This window comes from Hemitrygon akajei, chromosome 17 (genome assembly GCF_048418815.1).
Source record: "Hemitrygon akajei chromosome 17, sHemAka1.3, whole genome shotgun sequence".
NCBI lineage: Eukaryota > Metazoa > Chordata > Chondrichthyes > Myliobatiformes > Dasyatidae > Hemitrygon > Hemitrygon akajei.
The window spans coordinates 14,910,011-14,929,581 of record NC_133140.1 but is presented as its reverse complement, the minus strand read 5'-3'; the positions used below and the strand labels follow the sequence as shown (position 1 = coordinate 14,929,581).

The window sequence follows — 19,571 nt, the reverse complement described above, 5'->3', positions numbered from 1 at the left end:
CTGTTCTTTGGCGCCAATCCTGTGTAGAGCTGATGGAATGCTCTTTGGCGCCAATCCTGTGTAGAACTGATGGACTGCTCTTTGGCACCAATCCTGTGTAGAACTGATGGAATGCTCTTTGGCGCCAATCATGTGTAGAACTGATGGACTGCTCTTTGGCGCCAATCCTGTGTAGAACTGTTGGACTGCTCTTTGGCGCCAATCCTGTGTAGAACTGATGGACTGCTCTTTGGCGCCAATCCTGTGTAGAGCTGATGGACTGCTCTTTGGTGCCAATCCTGTGTAGAGTTGATGGACTGCTCTTTGGCGCCAATCCTGTGTAGAGCTGATGGACTGCTCTTTGGTGCCAATCCTGTGTAGAGCTGATGGACTGCTCTTTGGCGTCAATCCTGTGTAGAACTGATGGACTGCTCTTTGGTGTCAATCCTGTGTAGAGCTGATGGACTGCTCTTTGGCGTCAATCCTGTGTAGAACTGATGGACTGCTCTTTGGTGTGAATCCTGTGTAGAGCTGATGGACAGCTCTTTGGTGTCAATCCTGTGTAGAACTGATGGACTGTTCTTTGGTGTGAATCCTGTGTAGAGCTGATGGACAGCTCTTTGGTGTCAATCCTGTGTAGAACTGATGGACTGTTCTTTGGTGCCAATCCCGTGTAGAACTGATGGACTGCTCTTTGGTGTCAATCCTGTGTAGAACTGATGGACTGCTCTTTGGTGCCAATCCTATGTAGAACTGATGGACTGCTCTTTGGCGTCAATCCTGTGTAGAGCTGATGGACTGCTCTTTGGTGTCAATCCTGTGTAGAGCTGATGGACTGCTCTTTGGTGTCAATCCTGTGTAGAGCTGATGGACTGCTCTTTGGTGTCAATCCTGTGTAGAACTGATGGACTGCTCTTTGGCGCCAATCCTGTGTAGAACTGATGGACTGCTCTTTGGTATCAATCCTGTGTAGAACTGTTGGACTGCTCTTTGGTGTCAATCCTGTGTAGAGCTGATGGACTGCTGTTTGGTGTCAATCCTGTGTAGAGCTGATGGACAGCTCTTTGGTGTCAATCCTGTGTAGAGCTGATGGACTGCTCTTTGGTGTCAATCCTGTGTAGAGCTGATGGACTGCTCTTGAGTCTCACCAGTTTTTCCAGTGGCTTGTTGCTTGCACAACAGTCCATCCTCACCCCTGACCAAGAGTTGTGACAGTCTCTCTCTGGCATTCCCTTACTTAATCCAGTTTGATTGAGCCTTTCTAAGGCATTTGTCAAACTGCATTTGGAGTATTGTAAGCAATTCTGAGCCCCTTATCTAAGAAATGATGCACTAGCAGTGGAGAGGGTCCAGAGGAGGTTCATGAGAATGATCCTGGAATGAAAGGGTTAATACATGACGAGTATTTGATGTCTGTAGGATCTCATTGAAACCTATAGAATATTGAAGGCTTAGATAGAGTGGATGTGGAAAGGATGTTTCCGATACTGGGAGAGTCTAGGACCAGGGAGCACTGACTCAGAATACAAGGATATCCCTTTAAGACAGTGATGAGGAGGAATTTCTTTAGCCAGAGGGTGGTGATTCTGTCGATTTCATTGCCACAGACAGCTGTGGATGCTAAGTCATTGGGTATATATAAAGCAGAAATTGATAAGTTCTTGATTAGTAAGGGTGTTAAAGGTTTCAGGGAGTAGGCAGGAAAATGGGGTTGAGAGTGATAATAAATCAGCCATGATCAAATGGTGGAGCAGACTCGATGGGCCAAATGGCCTAATTCTGCACCTTTACCTTATGCTCTGAAAGTCTTGAGGTTGAAGGTATGGCATCTACAATGAGTCAGCAGTGCAGTGGGCAATACTATCCGTCCATTTGATGAAGGAGTGAATGATGCCCCAGGATTACTAAGGGAAAATGCTGCTCTCTCTGTCACCCCATTCCTAAGCTGAATGAGCGTTTGTCCATGGTCACCAAAAAAATAATGAAACTTTGCTACTGGCTGCTCACGCCACTCTCTACTGAAAAGGTAAACATTGATTTATACTTTTGCAGGTTCCTTCTAAAGGAAAATGACAAGTAAGTCAGTGACCAGTAATGTGACCAATAAAAATGACCCCAAGTCCATCAACTCCAGAGTCTTCATTGGTAACCTAAACACAGCCGTTGTGAAGAAAGCAGATGTGGAGGCCATCTTTGGGAAGTACGGCAAGATAGTTGGGTGCTCTGTGCACAAAGGATACGCTTTTGTGCAGTACGTGTTCGAGCGGAATGCCAGAGCAGCGGTGGCAGGGGAGCACAACAGGATAGTGGCTGGGCAGCCATTGGGTAAGTAGCAACACAAAGCTTCATGCAAGAAGGGGTTACAGAAAGCTTATTCACATCAAAGTGTCCAGTCTTGTACGTTTAGATTGCATTCTTTTGTCTGGAATGAATGGTGATTGAATGTGATTTGAAATTGGATTAACATTAAATTCTTGATTCTAAATCACCTCAGGCTGTTTGGCCTACTTTGAACATGCTCAGCTTTCCCTAAAATTTTCCCTGTATTAAGTGTAAATGCTGCATTAGAGTTGAGTTTGGTATAAACACATGAAATATGTATGCTGTTGCTTCAACATTAGTTGCTATCATTGATGATGAGATGATTGCAGAACCAAATCCTCACATGAACTGAAGAGTTCAAAGATGTTATCAAAAGCAACCTTATTGAAATAGTTTCTTGTTCACAGACTTTCACAGAAAAGTATGTAAAATCTCTTCTGCAAGCCGTCTTGTTCAAGAACATATGATGTAGCATGTGATGTCGCAGCCCTCTATTATTTCCTGTTTTCACTGCTGGTCAGCATATTAATTTGTGACCACGAAAATGCTGTACATTCTGAGAACAAAGGAGTTAGTTAAGGCTCAGGAGAAACACATTTGTCATCATAGTTATCCATTAGAGAAATCGGTCCACCACAGCACCTGAAGAAACAATTCTTTTGGGATTTGACTCTGGATAGCTTGCTCTGGTGAAGTACACACTCACTGAATGTTCATTAATACTATTCAACAATGTAGAAAGAGTGGCAACTTTGTAGCTTGAAGCAGCTAGTCAGAGAAGTTCTTTATGATTGGTATGAGGGTGGATTGAATAAATGTATTTCTCAGTGTTGCTAATGGCATAAAGTGCTAATGGATTATGTTTTGAATGATTGCATACATTGAGTGTCCTGGATAGATCTAATGGTCTGCCATTCCAGAGAGCTTATTGCTTAATACATGTGTGTATATGTGGTGATCATGCATTGCACTATGTGTAAGTTGTTCTATGGAAGAGAATAAAGGGTCAAGACCCAGTGAACAGAGAACAAGATGAGATGTAAATGTTGTTGTTGGTGACGCCAAATGGTATGTTGGAAAGACTGAAAGGGTTAAATGTGCTGAATCAGGGTGTAGATTTGTTATTTTTTTGTTTTTTAACTTTCCTGTGCCTGCTTGTATTTTATATTATCACCTATACCGTATCCATGTAAATATATAGTGAATTTTACTCCAGTTACAGTTGCCTCTGTACTTTTGTAGAAACATCTTAGTTTTCAGTTGCAAATGTTGTACTAATTGAATCTGGCTACTTTGTAGGTTAATTATTTATTATCACTAAAATTCTGTCATTTCTAGTGACCATGACTGCTTTTTCCATTTTTCTTTCCTTGTTCTCTCAGCTCATCTTTTCTTGTTCGTTGTTTGTTCTTGCGACACTTAATGGACTTGCAAGAAATAGGCTTTATGCCTCTTTCTTCACATCCAAAGAACCTTTGGGTGGTAAAAGCATGAGGGTACAATAGGCATCACTAAAAAAATCACAGGGCAAAGCTTGTAACTGCATTGTTAGTCATAGTAAGACACTGTGATTTTTAGCTCACGTGGTAGAAACTGGGTCCATCTCAAAATGAGAATCATTGAAACTGCAGGTGCTGGAAATTTGAAGTAGAACCTCAAGTCAGATAGCACCCATGGAGAAAGAGAAACCCTTAAGGTTGCCTGTCAAGGACCCTTCAACAGAGGACTAAACCATCCTTATTCAGACAGAAACATTGACTGTTTTTCTTTCCTCCAATGCTGACTCACCTGAACCAGATTCAGGTTCATCATCACTGGCATGTGACGTGAAATTTGTTAACTTAGCAGCAGCAGCAGTTCAATGCAATACATAATCTTGCAGAGAAAAAGCAATAATAAATAAAATAAACAATTGCAGCAATTTTCTGGTTTTATGATGTGGGTCTGTCTATTTGAATTCACTGCATATTTCTGGCAGTGAGTGAGCCAAAGCTTTTCCCACTGTTTGTGCTTAGTCCTTTAAGAGACGCAATGTAATGATGCAGCTCTATAAAACTCTGCTTAGGCCACACTTGGAGTACTGTGTCCAGTTCTGGTCGCCTCACTATAGGAAGGATGTGGAAGCATTGGAAAGGGTCCAGAGGAGATTTGCCAGGATGCTGCCTGGTTTAGAGAGTATGGATTATGATCAGAGATTAAGGGAGCTAGATCTTTACTCTTTGGAGAGAAGGAGGATGAGAGGAGACATGATAGAGGTGTACAAGACATTAAGAGGAATAGACAGAGTGGATAGCCAGCACCTCTTCCCCAGGGCACCACTGCTCAGTACAAGAGGACATGGCTTTAAGGTAAGGGGAGGGAAGTTCATGGGGGATATTAGAGGAAGGTTTTTCACTCAGAGAGTGGTTGGTGCGTGGAATGCATTGCCTGAGTCAGTGGTGGAGGCAGATACACTAGTGAAGTTTAAGAGACTACCAGACTGGTACATGGAGGAATTTAAGGTGGTGGGTTATATGGGAGGCAGGGTTTGAGGGTGGGCACAATATTGTGGGCCGAAGGGCCTGTAATGTGCTGTACTGTTCTATGTTCTATGTTCTATGTCCTCTGGAAGTCTTGGCCAGAACTACCCTGAATAGCATGGGACTGTTACTGTTCTTATGCACAGCCACAGGATATAGTGACTGCCTTCTACTAGTGAAAACACATAATGGCAGGAAGTGACTATGGCTGGGAAGCAGTAACATGTACTCCATACACTAGTGCAGAGCTACTTGTTAGTGATTAGTCATTGAAGTTATTCTTTTATTACCACAGGGATAAATGAAGAAGAATTTGCTTTTCACGCAAGCAGGATCTATGAAGTTGATGCTGGTGTTGTAACACAGATCAGCAAGGCTTTAAACTTCCTAAACTTTATAAGGGGTGTAGGAAATGGATGGGAGTGAGCAAAGGAGGGGATGAAAGTAGTATGGCAGCAGAATTAGGCCAATCAGCCCATATAGTCTGCTCTGCCGTTCCATCATGGCTGATTCATTTTCCCTCCCAACTCCATTCCACTACCTTCTCCCCGTAACCTTTGGCAACCATGCTAATCAAGAACCTATCAATCTCCGCTTTAAATATATCCAATGACTTGGCCTTCACAGCTGTCTGTGGCAATGAATTCCACAGATTTACCACCCTCTGGGCAAAGAAATTCCTCCTCAACCCTGTTTTAAAGGGATATTGTATTCTGAGGTTGTGCCCTCTGGTCCTAGACTCCCCATCATCCTCTCAATGTCCACTCAATCTCCTTCATTTGTTATGTGCTGTGTCGTATGACATAGATGATCACAGTCTTTCCATGACCATGAGAGGTCCAGGCAAACTTTTTACAGAAATAGTTTGCTGTTTTCTTCTGGACAGTGTCCTTACAAGATGGGTGAGCCCAGCCATTATCAATGCTCTTCAGAGATTGTCTGCAGGTGTCTGTAACCAGGAATCACATAACTAGGGCTTGTGACATGGACCAGCTGCTCATATGACTATTTACCAACTGCTCCCATGCCTTCGTGTGACTGATCAGTGGGCTAAGCAGGTGCTATACCTTGCCCAAAGGTGTCCTGCAGGCTGGCCAAGGGAAAGAGCACCTTACACCTCCTTTGGTAGAGACGTATCTCCATCCCACCTCACACCACTCAATCTACGCCTTTCAATATGCCTTTTAAACATCGTAAGTGATCTGCAGCTGTTCACCCAAGAGGTTGGAAGACTGGGACGAGATCTCATTGAAACCTTTCGAATATTGTATCCAGGCCTTCCAACAGTCAATATTCAGTGACTATAATTTTAATGCAGTTCTCTAGTCAAGATGTACATACTGTAAAAAAAAAACCCTAACCTAACCCTAGTTTTTGTTTTTTCAAGAAGGGGAGATGTAGTGGTAGTTAATAGGTTATTCCTCTGCCACTCAGTTAGCTAGTCCCACATTGGCGGAGTTCACATCCTGTACAAGCAGAGTTCATCTGAATATCTTGCATGCTACCATCCTGGTGTGCTCCGAACTATCCCCTGATGATGAACACACTAGTCAGGGATTGGAGAAGCTGATAGGAGGGCTAGGGTAGATTACAGTAAGGTGACAAAGGGGATAGGAGTGGTCTGGGGAAGGGCAGGGGAGGATCATGGTTGATAGGTCCAGGAGGGATGGAATTGGAGTGGGAGGGAGCAGGAAGCAGCATGGTTGTGCTTTGGGGAGATAATGGGAATTATAGTAGGTCAGGAGATGGATGGGAGTAAGCAAAGGAGGGCTTGAGAGTAGAATGTGGAAGGGGGAAAGAGAGGGGTGATGGGGAAAATCAGGGAGGAAGTACAAATATGTTGAGGAGGGAGTGGTGGTGGGCCCAGGAGGTGTGTGCCAGGGATGGGAATAGGGAAGGAGGAGTGGGTGACTGTTCCATAGGAATCAGATAGGATGGGTCAAGGAGAAGTAAGAGTGGGTCAGGAAAGAGGTGAGAATGGGCAAGGATGAGCTGAATGTTCACAGAGCATTCTGCTCACTGGAAGAAGCCCATAGTTCTGGGGAAAGTTATTTGGAAAACTGAAGGGTGAGAGGATTTGGGAAATTGAAAGGTGACATCCAAGGGTGTAATTTTATGCAAAAATGGTATTGTTTCATAATATACTAAAGCAAAAAGAAACTTTATTTATCAAATGCGTATCAATGCTTTGTTTCTGTCAAACAAAATCAGTGAGGATTGTGCTGGACAGCCTCACAAGTGCTGTCACATTTCTGGCACTAGCAGAGTATGACCACAATTTACTAACCCAAGCTATCTGTGTTTGGACCATGGGGGGAAACAGGAGCATCTTTGGTAACCTCACAGTCATGTGGGGTGCATACAAACTCCTTACAGACAGTGTGGAAATCAAACCCTGGTCTTACAGTTGGCACCCTAAATCGTTACAGTAATCGTGAGGTTACCCTGCCACCCATTAAAAGTGTAGTTTAGATTGGTTTAGTGTACTCTGCTCGATATTTAGTTGTAGACTTAAATATTCCTGCGGTTATAACTCAGCAGTTGAGAGATTGTCTGCCCGAGAGATGAGCAGATTTTAAGTTGTGGCAGAGGGGTGGTTGTTGGTGGTGGGGGAGTGGTTGAGGTTTGTTAAAGGTCTCCATACATTAGGGTCTTTGGTTCTGTTGGTTGGGTTGGTAAAGTGTGACATAATGTCAGTTAATAACAAAAGAAAGTCAAATGTGAGTTTACAAAGTATTTCTACACATAGCAGGTGGATGAAATCAAGGTGTTTCAGTTTTTATCATTGTGGAAAGTTACGTCACTTTAATCCAAAAAAAAATATGTAGTCCTCTTAAAAGAAAGGTATAGAGAGTTTTTGAGTTGGTGGGATATTGTCTGTAAATGAGGTAATTATAGTTGATATGATATATGATTTGTTTTTGTTCTGTAACATACTCTAATTCCCTAAAATTGATGTGAAATAGAGATACAATTCTGTTGTGCATATGAGAATTTTTTACAGAATCTGACTCCATTTTGAGAACGTAGAAATGAACTGCAGATTCTAAAATGTCTTTGGTCTCAGCAGCATAATCTACCCAGATCAAAATTCATAATAGAATTGATACTGAAATAGCTGATCAGACATACCTTGACAAAATCAAACCTGAAGTACAGTCAGCCCTGCTTAGAGTCATTACATATCAAGTGGCACACAACACTTATCAAATGAAAAAAGTCTTCTCCCAGGAAAAAAGGATATGATGTCATTTACACATGAAATTCCTTTTTACCAGGTGTCTCTAGAAATGAGGCTCATTGGCCTCTCGTTAATAGTCACTGGACTCAAGCGGTGAGAAAACCACCTTTCTCAACCTCCATATGTCTACGGTCAGTATGACTTGGGCCCCATGAAAACCGGGAGGCTGGGAGGCCTCGGCTACCCACACCCTGATCTGTGCGAATACTGAGTAAGTTCTGCCCCCATACCCCCAACTGTCAGCAAGAAAAAACAGATTGTACACTGCATACGATTGTAAATAAAGTATATTCACAAATATCAGCTTTATCAAACAGTTGGTAGGGAAAAAAAAAATAAAAATGGGCCCATTACAGTTTACCCAGTCCAAAGGTGTACATAAGTTGGAACTCATCTTGAAGTTGTCTTTAGGTCTGCGTGAAAGCACACTCCACCTTCCGACTGTCGCTCAAAATCCATCTGGGACAAACGAGCTCCCCCACGGGAGTATTGGTCCTTCCTCTTTGAAGCCATTCATCTGCACAAAGCACTTTGTGCAACAGGGAGCATCCTCAGCCACTTCCCTCCTGTCCTCTCCCAGCTCACGCCAAAAAGACCCCGACCCACACCTGTGCCACTCACAAAAACCTCTCTGCCCATTGTTCTTAAAACTTTCTCCTAATTCCACCATCCTAACTGGCTGACACAACATTCCTAATTTGAATAACTTAGCTCCTTATCATTAGCTGAAAAGCCAAACGTGCTGAAAACAGAACAGACTGCTCTTACAGAACTGCTAAAATGAAATACCTACAATATAGCAGTAAAAATCTCAACCAGGGTGTCACACACACTACCTCAAAGTTCTGGGGGCTTGGGCTGAACCCTGACAACTGGACCTGTCTGTGTGGAGTTTGCAAGTCCCTTCTGTGACTACATGACTTTCCTCTCGGTGCTCTGGTCTCCTACCACATTCCAAGAATTGCTGAAAGGTTGATTATCATCTACAAATTGTCCCTTTATGTAGACAAAGCGTAATGCAATCAAAGGCATGTGATTGAGCACATGAGAGGCTAAGGGAATTCTGTTCTGAGAGCCAGCATGGGCTCGATCAGTTGAGCTATCTCCTGGTAAGAAAGCAAAGTAAGTACACTTTGCACAATGTTTAATCCAATAATCTGACAAATGGATGTGTGAATATTTGTACCAATGCAGCAATGTGCAGTTCTCAAATTATAGTGCACTTTCCCAAGTGATTGTAAATGCCACAGAAGAATAGTCATAGAAAACTACAGCACAGAGGCTGACCTCTACCTCTTCTAGTCTGAACCAAACTGTTAACTCTGCACGTCCCATTATCCACACCTGGACAATAACCCTCTGATCCATGTACTTATCCAAGTTCCTCTGAAATGTTGAAATCGAGCCCACACTCACCACCCTTTGCATGAAGAAGTTCCCCCTCACGTTTATCTTAAATATTTTACTTTTCACACATAACCTATGATTTCTAGTTTTAGTTTTGCCCAGCCTCAGTGGAAAGAGCCTGCCTGCATTTACCCTATTGTAATTGACATCTTTTTTATGTATTGCACTGTACTGCTTTCGCAAAGTAACAACAGTACACACAAAATGCTGGAGGAATTTAGCAGTTCAGGCAGCATCTATGGGAATGAATAAAAAGATGACATTTTGGGCTGAGCCAGACCTTCTTCAGGACTGAAATGGAGGTGAAAAGTCTTCACACAGAGGATGGTGAGAGTGTGGAACGAGCTACCATTGCAAGTGGCATCTAGCATTTCAGTCCTGAAGAGGGCTCTCAGCCCCAAACATTGACTGATTATTCATTTCCATGGATGGTGCCTGACCTGCTGAGTTCCTCCAGCACTTTGTGTGCGTTGCTTTGTATTTCCAACATCTGCAGACTTTCTCGTGTTGAAAATTTCACAACATATAAACCTGATGCTGATCTGATTCTATCTATATATTATGCGTAGATTTGAACCTGATCTTGGGTGTGAGGATATCTGACTAACAGTTAATACCTGCCAACCAAGAAGGAACAGGACGTTATGAGGGAAAAGGGAGAGGACTGGAATTCTGACTGCTCCAGTAGGAGAGGGGAGGGGAAGCTAGACCAGGAAACACAGCTCTCCAAGTTCACTCTGGGACAGCCGATGCTGCTGTCATAGAAACGTCTGCAGTTCTGAAAACTGGTGAAATGTTCTAATTCTGCAACCATACTGCTTTCAAAAGCACATGCAATGTGTGATCGGAGTGTGCAACTGGTAGAACAGTTGCCTTGTAGTTCCCAGAGATCCAGCTTCATTCCTGACTTCTGCTGCTATCAGTGTGGAGTTTGCACCTTCTCCCTGTGAGTTTTCCCTAGATCTTATTCTCTCCTAACCCACTCTAAAGACATGCTGGTTGCTAGCTTATTTATGCTGCTCCAAATTCTCCTCAGTGTGTAAGTGAGTGGCAGAGTATGGAGCTTGATAGAAATGTGGAGGGAATGAAATGGCATTAATGTCAGATCTGTGTCAGTGGGTCATTGGCCACTCAAATTACTGAAAGGGCCCTTGTCCTTGCTGTATACGTAACTGTCTGATTTTACTGAAACAGAGCTGAGCATTAGCCTGCTGTGCACTAGCACCAGGGTCCTTGCTCGAGTAACGCGGTGTATCTGGGGTCGGAAGCAGCTTGTGTGCTGCTGTAAACCACCTGATAACCTCTGTTGTTCAACAGAGGAGGCCCCTCTTGGATATCATGCAAAGAGACGAAAGGAGAACATTTCCCTCTCTCATGTTTCCCTTGGATGGATGGACCACCACACAGGATCAGAAAAAAATCTGCAAGGGTTGTAAATTCAGCCAGCTCCATCATGGGCACTCGTCTCCTCACCACTGAGGGCATCTTCAAGAGTTAAAGCCTCAGAGAGGCTCCATCCATCAAGAAAGACCTCCACCATCCAGGACATGCCCTGCTCTCACTTCTACCGTCAGTGAGGAGGTATAGGAGCCTGAAGACACATACTCAATTTTTCATTTACAGCTTCTTCCCCCTGCAATCAGAATTATGCATGCATAATTAACTTATGAACACTACCTCACTAGTTTTTTCTCCTTTTAGACTAGTTATTTATTTTTTAAGTATGTTTCTTATTATAGTTTAGAGTATATACTCAGTGGCCACTTTATTTGTTACTTCCTGGAACTAATAAAAAGGCTACTGAGTGTATATTCACGGTCTTCTGCTGCTGTAGCTCATCCACTTCCAGGTTCAATATGTTGTGTGTTCAGAGATGCTCTTCTGCAGATCACTGTTGTAAAATATAGTTATTTGAGTTACTGTCACCTTCCTATCAGCTTGAACTAGTCTAGCCATTCTCCTCTGACCTCTCATTAACAAGCCATTTCACTGGCTCACTGCTCACTGGATTTTTTTTTGTTTTTCACACATTTCTCTGAAAACCCCTAGAGACTGTTGTATGTGAAAATCCCAGGAGATCAGCAGTTTCTGAGATGTGCAAGTCACCCTGTCTGGCACCAACAATCATTCCATAGTCAAAGTCACTTAGATCACTTTCCATCTCCATTCTGATGTTTAATCTGAACAACAACTAAACCTCTTGACCATGCCTGCATGCTTTTATGCATTGAGTTGCTAATTATAACATTTGCATTAACAGCCAGATGTCCGAGTGTAGCTAATAAAGTGGTCATTGAGTGCATTTTATGTATTGTGTTCTATTGCTGTGGCAAAATAACAAATATCATAACATATGATAAGTCAGTGATTCATGATTCTGATTCCAAATCTGATCGTAGTTTGATGGGGAAGTCTAGTATGGTTTGAAACCCACATTTCCAAAACAAAGCTAGAAGGGATTGGTCATTTAAAACTGAAGTTTGCAGTAATTTCTTCTCTTAGATGTAGTGGACCTTTGGAATTTTCTGCCTGCCGAGGGCAGTGAAGGCCAGTTCATTAGAAATTGGATTAATGCAAATGGGTGCCTGACAGTTCGTGCAGGTTAGTTGAAAGAGTCTGATGTATGACAGGAAAAGACATTTCTTTGTCCCCAATCTTTTGAGTTCTTGCCATTAATTTTATATGGTCTGACAGATATATCTGAGGATACAGCCATCATATCGAATAAATTCATGCTGGATAATAGATCAGTGAAATGCAGAAAGAGATTTGATTTCCTCCAGCAGAACCATAGAGATTGATTGTGACTTTGAGCTGTTCCAAAGGTCAAATTAGGAAAGTAAAACAGATTCACAAGATTTTCTGCAGATACTGGAAATCTGGAGTAACACACCCAAATTGCTGGAGAACTCAGCAGGTCAGCCAGCATCTATGGGGGGGAAGTAAACAGTTGACGTTTCAAGTGAGGTGTTGCCTGACCTGCTGAGTTACTCCAGCGCATGTTGTGTATTACTAGGAGAGCAGCAGGTTTTAGGGAAGACTCGCATCGTCAATGCTGTCCAGTTTGACATGCAGTCAATGCTGACTCCAAATCAGAATCAAAGTTATTATCGCTCTCTTATATGACATGAAACTATTGTTTTACAGCAGTAGTTCAGTGCAAAGATGTAAAAGTACTATCAATTACAAAATTAATAAATTTTAGCAGACAGGAAGCTGCAATTGGGCTCCATGAAGGAGCTAGAAAATAACCCAGGTTTCCAGCCCTAATTTCTATTTAGAAGTCTTTGCTGGAAAGCATACCAGCTTGTCTGTTTGTATCTGTGGACAGACATGGAAGATCATAAATTGAAGCAGGACCTGAAGTATCTATAATCAACAAAGGTTTCTGTTCTAAATGTGCTGCATTATTTTCGCAATATCAGCGAAGCTCATTTTGGTTGGTTTGGTTGGGGCAGTGGAACTTCTGAGCAAACTGTATGCTCTTCCACCAATTGTGCTCAGCAAAACTGGCACCAGTTTCTCATTGACTTTGACTATTCCATTGGCTTTAAAATACTGCTCAATTCATTCAGTATACATGACCCAGTTATCTGTTCTGTAATCAAATGTATCTGTCTTTCCAATGTGGCTAGCTATTTCTGCTTTTTTTAATCTATGATTATTATCACCTATTACTCACTGTTTATGAACTCCTGAATTTTCTCTGTTTTTGTCTTTTTTTTAAGCCGACCATCTCTGACCGTTCCGAAGAGACATGTTCTAATCTTTTTAACTTGACCATCTCTCTCTCTCTCTCTCTTCCCTTCTGAAGAAAAAAGTATGCTCAGCTTAGGTAGGCAATCATCTTGGGTTCATTTTAATACTTCCCTGTCACCACTGTTACGCTTTGTAACTCCAAAATGTAAAACTAATTGAAAGAAGCCAGGGATGACTCATCTACATATAGTGAGGCACACACAATGACATGGCGGAGTAATGTATGCCATTCTTGTACTTCTACATATAACCCATGATGAATTATATAAATAACAAAGAATGCTTAATCAAACAATCAAGAAAATATTCCTGAATAATAATAAGTCAGAGCTAACTGTTGCTGAGTGAGGAACCTTTGCAGCTTAGCAAATGCAGATACCTTCCTGCCTGTTTTAATGTACAGTTTGTTTTATACTTGATAACCCTGTGATATTCAGTGTATGATCTGTTCAAGGGCCCTTTTCTGTGCTGCCCAACTCTATGACTTAGCCAGAACATAGAATATGAGAGCAGGGAGGCTGGGGCACAGCTTCATAAAATATTGGTTAGATCACCAATAAGAGGACTGTGTGCAGTACTGATTACTGCAATGTAGAAAGGGTAAGATTTCCCTGGAGAAGTTACAAAAGAAATTATGTTGCTTAGAATGGAGCACTTGTGAGGTGCCAGAGGATTGGAGGATAACCAATATTGTTCTGCTGTTCAAGAAAGTCTCTAAAAATAAAACAGGAAATTATAGGCCAGTGTGCCTGCCATCAGTAGTGGATAAGTTATTGGAAGGTATTCAGAGGGACTGGATATATAAGTAGTTGGATAGACATGGACTGATTAAGGATAGCATGGCTTTGTGCATGGTAGGTCCTGTCTAGCCAATCTAGTAGAGTTTTTTGAATGAAGTTTCCAGGAAAGTTGATGAAGGCAAGTTGATTCTGTCTACATGGACTTTCATAAAGCCTCTGACAAGGTCCCGGATGGAGGTTGGTCAGGAAGGATCAGTTGCTCAGCATTCAAGTTGAAGTAGTAAATTGAATTAGTCATTGGCTTTGTGGGAGAAGCCAGAGAGTGGTAGTAGACGGTTGCCTCTCTGACTGAAGGCCCATGACTAGTGGAGTGCTGCAGGGATCATTGCTGGTGCATTGCTGTTTGCCATCGTCATCAATGATCTGGATGATAACGTGGTTAACTGGATCAACAAATCTGCAGATGACACCAAGACCAAGGAGATGGTGGTGGACTTTAGGAGATCTAGGCCTCATATGGAGCCAGTGATCATTAATGGAGAATGTGTGGAGCAGGTTAAGACCTACAGGTATCTGGGAGTACAGTTAGACGAGAAGCTAGACTGGACTGCCAACACAGATGCCTTGTGCAGGAAGGCACAGAGTCGACTGTACTTCCTTAGAAGGTTGGCGTCATTCAATGTCTGCAGTGAAATGCTGAAGATGTTCTATAGGTCAGTTGTTGAGAGCGCCCTCTTCTTTGTGGTGGCGTGTTGGGGAGGAAGCATTAAGAAGAAGGACGCCTCACGTCTTAATAAGCTGGTAAGGAAGGCGGGCTCTGTCGTGGGCAAAGTACTGGAGAGTTTAACATCGGTAGCTGAGCGAAGGGCGCTGAGTAGGCTACGGTCAATTATGGAAAACCCTGAACATCCTCTACATAGCACCATCCAGAGACAGAGAAGCAGTTTCAGCGACAGGTTACTGTCGATGCAATGCTCCTCAGACAGGATGAAGAGGTCAATACTCCCCAATGCCATTAGGCTTTACAATTCAACTGCCAGGACTTAAGAACTTTTTAAAAGCTATTATTAATGCTTTTTGAGATAGTGATTTAGATGCATATCATATTTTTTACTGAGTTAAGTATTGTATGTAATTAGTTTTGCTACAACAAGTGTATGGGACATTGGAAAAAAAAAGTTGAATTTCCCCATGGGGATGAATAAAGTATCTATCTATCTATCTATCTAGTGCACAGTGAGGAAAGCTATAATAATTTGCAGCAGGATCTGGACCAGCTGGAATCTAATACAGACAGGTGTGAGGTCTTCTCCTTCAGTAGGCCCAACCAGGTCATACATAGTGAACTGAGGAGTATGGTGAAACAAAGGGACCTGGAATACAGATCCATAAATCTTGTACATCTTATTTTTAAGGTAACTTATTTTTATTCTTTCTTAATTCTCTTCTACTATTTGTATATATGTGCATTTGTAATGCTACTGTGACACTAATTTTCTTTGGGATCAATAAAGTATTTGTCTATATATCTATCTGGAAAGCGGTGTCACAGGTAGATAGGGTCATTAAGAAAGCTTTTAGCATTTTGATCTTCATAAATCAAGGTACTGAATACAGGAAATGGCATGTTGTATTGAAGTTGTATAAGACATTGGTGAGGCCTAATTTGGAGTATTGTGTGCAGGTTTTGTAGTCTGACTATGGGAAATATGTAAATAATGTTGAAAGAGTACAAAGAAGATTTACAAGGATGTTGCTAGGAATGAAGGACCTGAATGAAAGGCAAGATTGAACAAGTTAGAACTTTATTCCCTGGAACCTAGAAGATTGAGAGGAGATTTGATGGAGGTATACAAAATTCTAAGGGGTATAGATAGGGTAAATGCAAGCAGGCTTTTTCCACTGAGGTTGGGTGTGACTACAGTCAGAGGTCATGCGTTAAGGGTGAAAGGTGAAAAAACAGGGGACCATGAGGGGAAAGTTCTTCACTCAGGGGGTCATGAGAATGTGGAACAATCTGCAATCAGAGGTGGTGCATGCATGCTCAGTTTCAATGTTTAAGAGAAGTTTGGATAGGTTCATGGGTGGTAGTAGTATGGAGAGCTATGGTCCCGGTCGGTGCAGGTTGATGGGAGTAGGCAATTTAAATAGTTCAGCATGGACTAGAGGGCCTGTTTCTGTGCTGTGTTTTTCTATGACTCTGCTGCCTGCTCACCGGGCTCGTAATGCAAACTTGGCTCGTTAGCCAGCCCAGCTGATAGCCACGACACAGCAGTGAGAAGGTGTCCTTTCATAAGCATTAGGCCCCCAGGGTCAGTATGATATGGGGTTCAATCAAACAGGAATGTCGTGATGTTCCAATTAAAGAAACCTCGATTTGAGCAAATGCTGCAATAAACACAATTGTCAGTTGGCAAGAAGTAACAGATCACACATTGCATAAAATTATAAAGAAAATATATTTACAAATTTCAGCTTTATTGAACAGTTAGTAAGAAAGAGGAAAAAACGAGAGGTGCCCATTGCAGTTAACCCAGTCCAAGTATGCACATAAAATAGGAGCTCATCTTGAAGCTGTCTTTTTACTCAGGTATTGGACCCATGCGTGAAAATACACACCACATTCAGAACATTGTTCACAATCTATCTTGTTGGGATGGGCACTCTCATTGGGAATATTAGCCCTTCCTTCTTGGAGCCATTCGTATGCACAACTCACCATGCAACAGGGATGCTCAGCCATCTTTCTCCTGTCCCATGACAAATCTCACTCCGCCCAGTTCTCGCGAGAACCTCCTCCCATTCTACCATCCTGATTGGCTGACACAGCATTCCCAAGCTGAACATCATAGCCCCTTCTCTTTTAGCTGAAACCAAAACATTCTAAAAACAGAACACGGTACTTTTAAAGAACTGCTAAAATGAAATACCTACAGCATAGCAGTGAAAATCTTCACCAGGGCATTACAATCCTATGACTTGGAGTTGAAGAGGCTGAGGGGGGACCTGACAGAGGCTTACAAAATTAGACTGGGTTGATAGTAGGAAATCGTCCCCAAAAGCAGAGGCATCTTAAACTAGATCTCATAAGTTTTATTTTTATGAATTAATTAATTTACTTAGAGAGCGCAGATCAAGCTCTTCCTGCTCAATGATCCGCACTGCCCAGTAACCTAACTATTTAACACTAGCCTAATCACAAGGCAATTTACAATAACCAATTAACCTCCTAACCGGTGCATCTTTAAAATATGGGAGGAAACCCACTTGTCCATGGGAAGAACATAGAAACTGGCACCAGAATTGAACTCTGAACTCTGACACCCCAAGTTTAAGGTAAGAAGTTTGAGGAATTTCAAAGGAAAGATTATTTCGTCCAGAGGGCATTAGAACATGGAACATATTGCCTGAGGGGGTGGTAGAGGCAGGTTACTCTTGCATTTAAGAAAAATGTTTTTTTAAAAGAACATTTACACTAAATAATATTGACACACAAAATAAATCTTCCTAAATTGAATATTTTTCCTGTAAGGGCTGTTAAGTCTGTCTGGGCCCAAGTGAACTCTGGGAAAGAAGACAATCTTTTTGTTTTCCCGCCTCCCCCCCCCCCCACCACCCCCATCCTGCAATATAAAACTCACTTGTTCACTTTTCCTTCCGCTACTAGGCTGAAAAGGTGTCTCCCTTTCACCACTCAACTTGAAATATATAGTATCTCTAGCATTTTCTGTTTCTCTATCCAGTTTCCAGTAACTGTAGATTTTATTTAACATTACAAACACTTTGGGTGGGAGTAGAAGTAGTGAGGGTTAATTTAAAACTTGACTGTATCAGATCATTAACTGTATTTGTGCAAAATCTAAAAACAACCATCACAATCACTCTATTTCTGGTTTTTGTAGGAGGGCTTTTTGTGTTTCAAATGATTAACTTTGTTCATCTGCTCCTTAATTATGATACATCACATAATATCAGATGTTTGTAAGGAGGCAGAGAGCTGATGTGCAATATATTCCTTCCACCATGGACATCAGTATAATGGAGATACTATGACTTCCCTTGGAGGATAATCTTTTTTTCAGTTGTAAAGACAAAAGGGTTCTGTATTTTATATCAAAGTAGTCAGTTATCTGTTGTTGAATACAGTGCTATAACTGGTGGGAAGACCAACCAGGTGGGTTGTAAATTGTATGATAGAATTAGATAAATAATTACACAGGAAAATGTTAACCCACGGTAAATGGGCAAACTGGGTAGTTCCTTTAAAAAATATAGCACAGGCTGGTTTAGATAAATAGGCTGCCTTTGAGCTCAACCAGTTTATTTAGAGTTTTCAGAAGAGTTTGCAACCGGAGTGTATATTGGAAATACCCTCAGTAACTATTAGGTACATCTCTCTGCCTGCTTGTTAATGCAAATACCTAATTAGCGAAGCATGTAGCAGTAGCTCCATGCATAGGAGCATGAAGAGCTTCAGTTGTTCTTCAGACCAAACAACAGAATGGAGAAGCAACACGAGGAAATCTGCAGATGCTGGAAATTCAAGCAGCACACGCAAAATGCTGGTGGAACGCAGCAGCCCAGGCAGCATCTATAAGGAGAAGCACTGTCGACGTTTCGGGCCAAGACCCTTCGTCAGGACTAACTGAAAGGAAAGATAGAGAGAGATTTGAAAGTAGTGGGGGGAGGGGGAAATGCAAAATGATAGGAGAAGACCGGAGGGGGAGGGGTGAAGCTGAGAGCCAGAAAAGTGATTGGTAAAAGGGATACAGTGCTGGAGAAGGGAAAGGATCATGGGATGGGAGGCCTAGGGAGAAAGAAAGGGGGAGGGGAGCACCAGAGGGAGATGGAGAACAGGCAAAGTGATGGGCAGAGAGAGACAAACAACTAAATATGTCAGGGATGGGGTAAGGAGGGGAGGAGGGGCATTAACGGAAGTTAGAGAAGTCAATGTTCATTCCATCAGGTTGGAGGCTACCCAGCCAGTATATAAGGTGTTGTTCCTCCAACCTAAGTGTGGCTTCATCTTGACAGTAGAGGAGGCCATGGATAGACATATCAGAATGGGAATGGGACGTGGAATTAAAATGTGTGGCCACTGGGAGATCCTGCTTTCTCTGGTGGACAGAACATAGGTGTTCAGCAAAACGGTCACCCAGTGTGCGTCGGGTCCCACCAATATATAGAAGGCCACACTGGGAGCACCGGACACAGTATACCACACCAGTCGACTCACAGGTGAAGTGTCGCCTCACCTGGAAGGACTGACTGAGGCCCTGAATGGTGGTGAGGGAGGAGGTGTAAGGGCAGGTGTAGCACTTGTTCCGTTTACAAAGATAAGTGCCGGGGGGAGATCGGTAGGAAGGGATGGGGGGGACAAATTTACAAGGGAGTTACGTAGGGAGCAATCCCTGTGGAAAGCAGGAAGAGGGGGGAGGGAAAGATGTGCTTTGGTAGTGGGATCTCGTTGGAGGTGGTGGACGTTACGGAGAATTATATGTTGGACACGGAGGCTGGTGGGGTGGTAGGTGAGGACAAGGGGAACCCTATCCCGAGTGGGGTGGTGGGCGGATGGGGTGAGGGCAGATGTGCGGGAAATGGGAG

The 19,571-nt window shown here is 42.5% G+C and overlaps 1 protein-coding gene across 6 annotated transcripts in view; it reads left to right on the top strand.

Annotated features, from left to right (window-relative positions):
• The window catches only part of LOC140740502 (RNA-binding Raly-like protein), a 1,929,462-nt gene that overhangs the window by 629,164 nt on the left and 1,280,727 nt on the right, over positions 1–19,571 (top strand). For all 6 annotated transcript variants that reach the window (XM_073069704.1, XM_073069706.1, XM_073069701.1 and 3 more), the window contains one exon: positions 2,032–2,304. In XM_073069704.1, coding sequence (XP_072925805.1) covers positions 2,049–2,304 — 256 coding nt within the window. In that variant the 5' untranslated portion in view covers positions 2,032–2,048. The remainder of the gene's footprint in view (positions 1–2,031; positions 2,305–19,571) is intronic.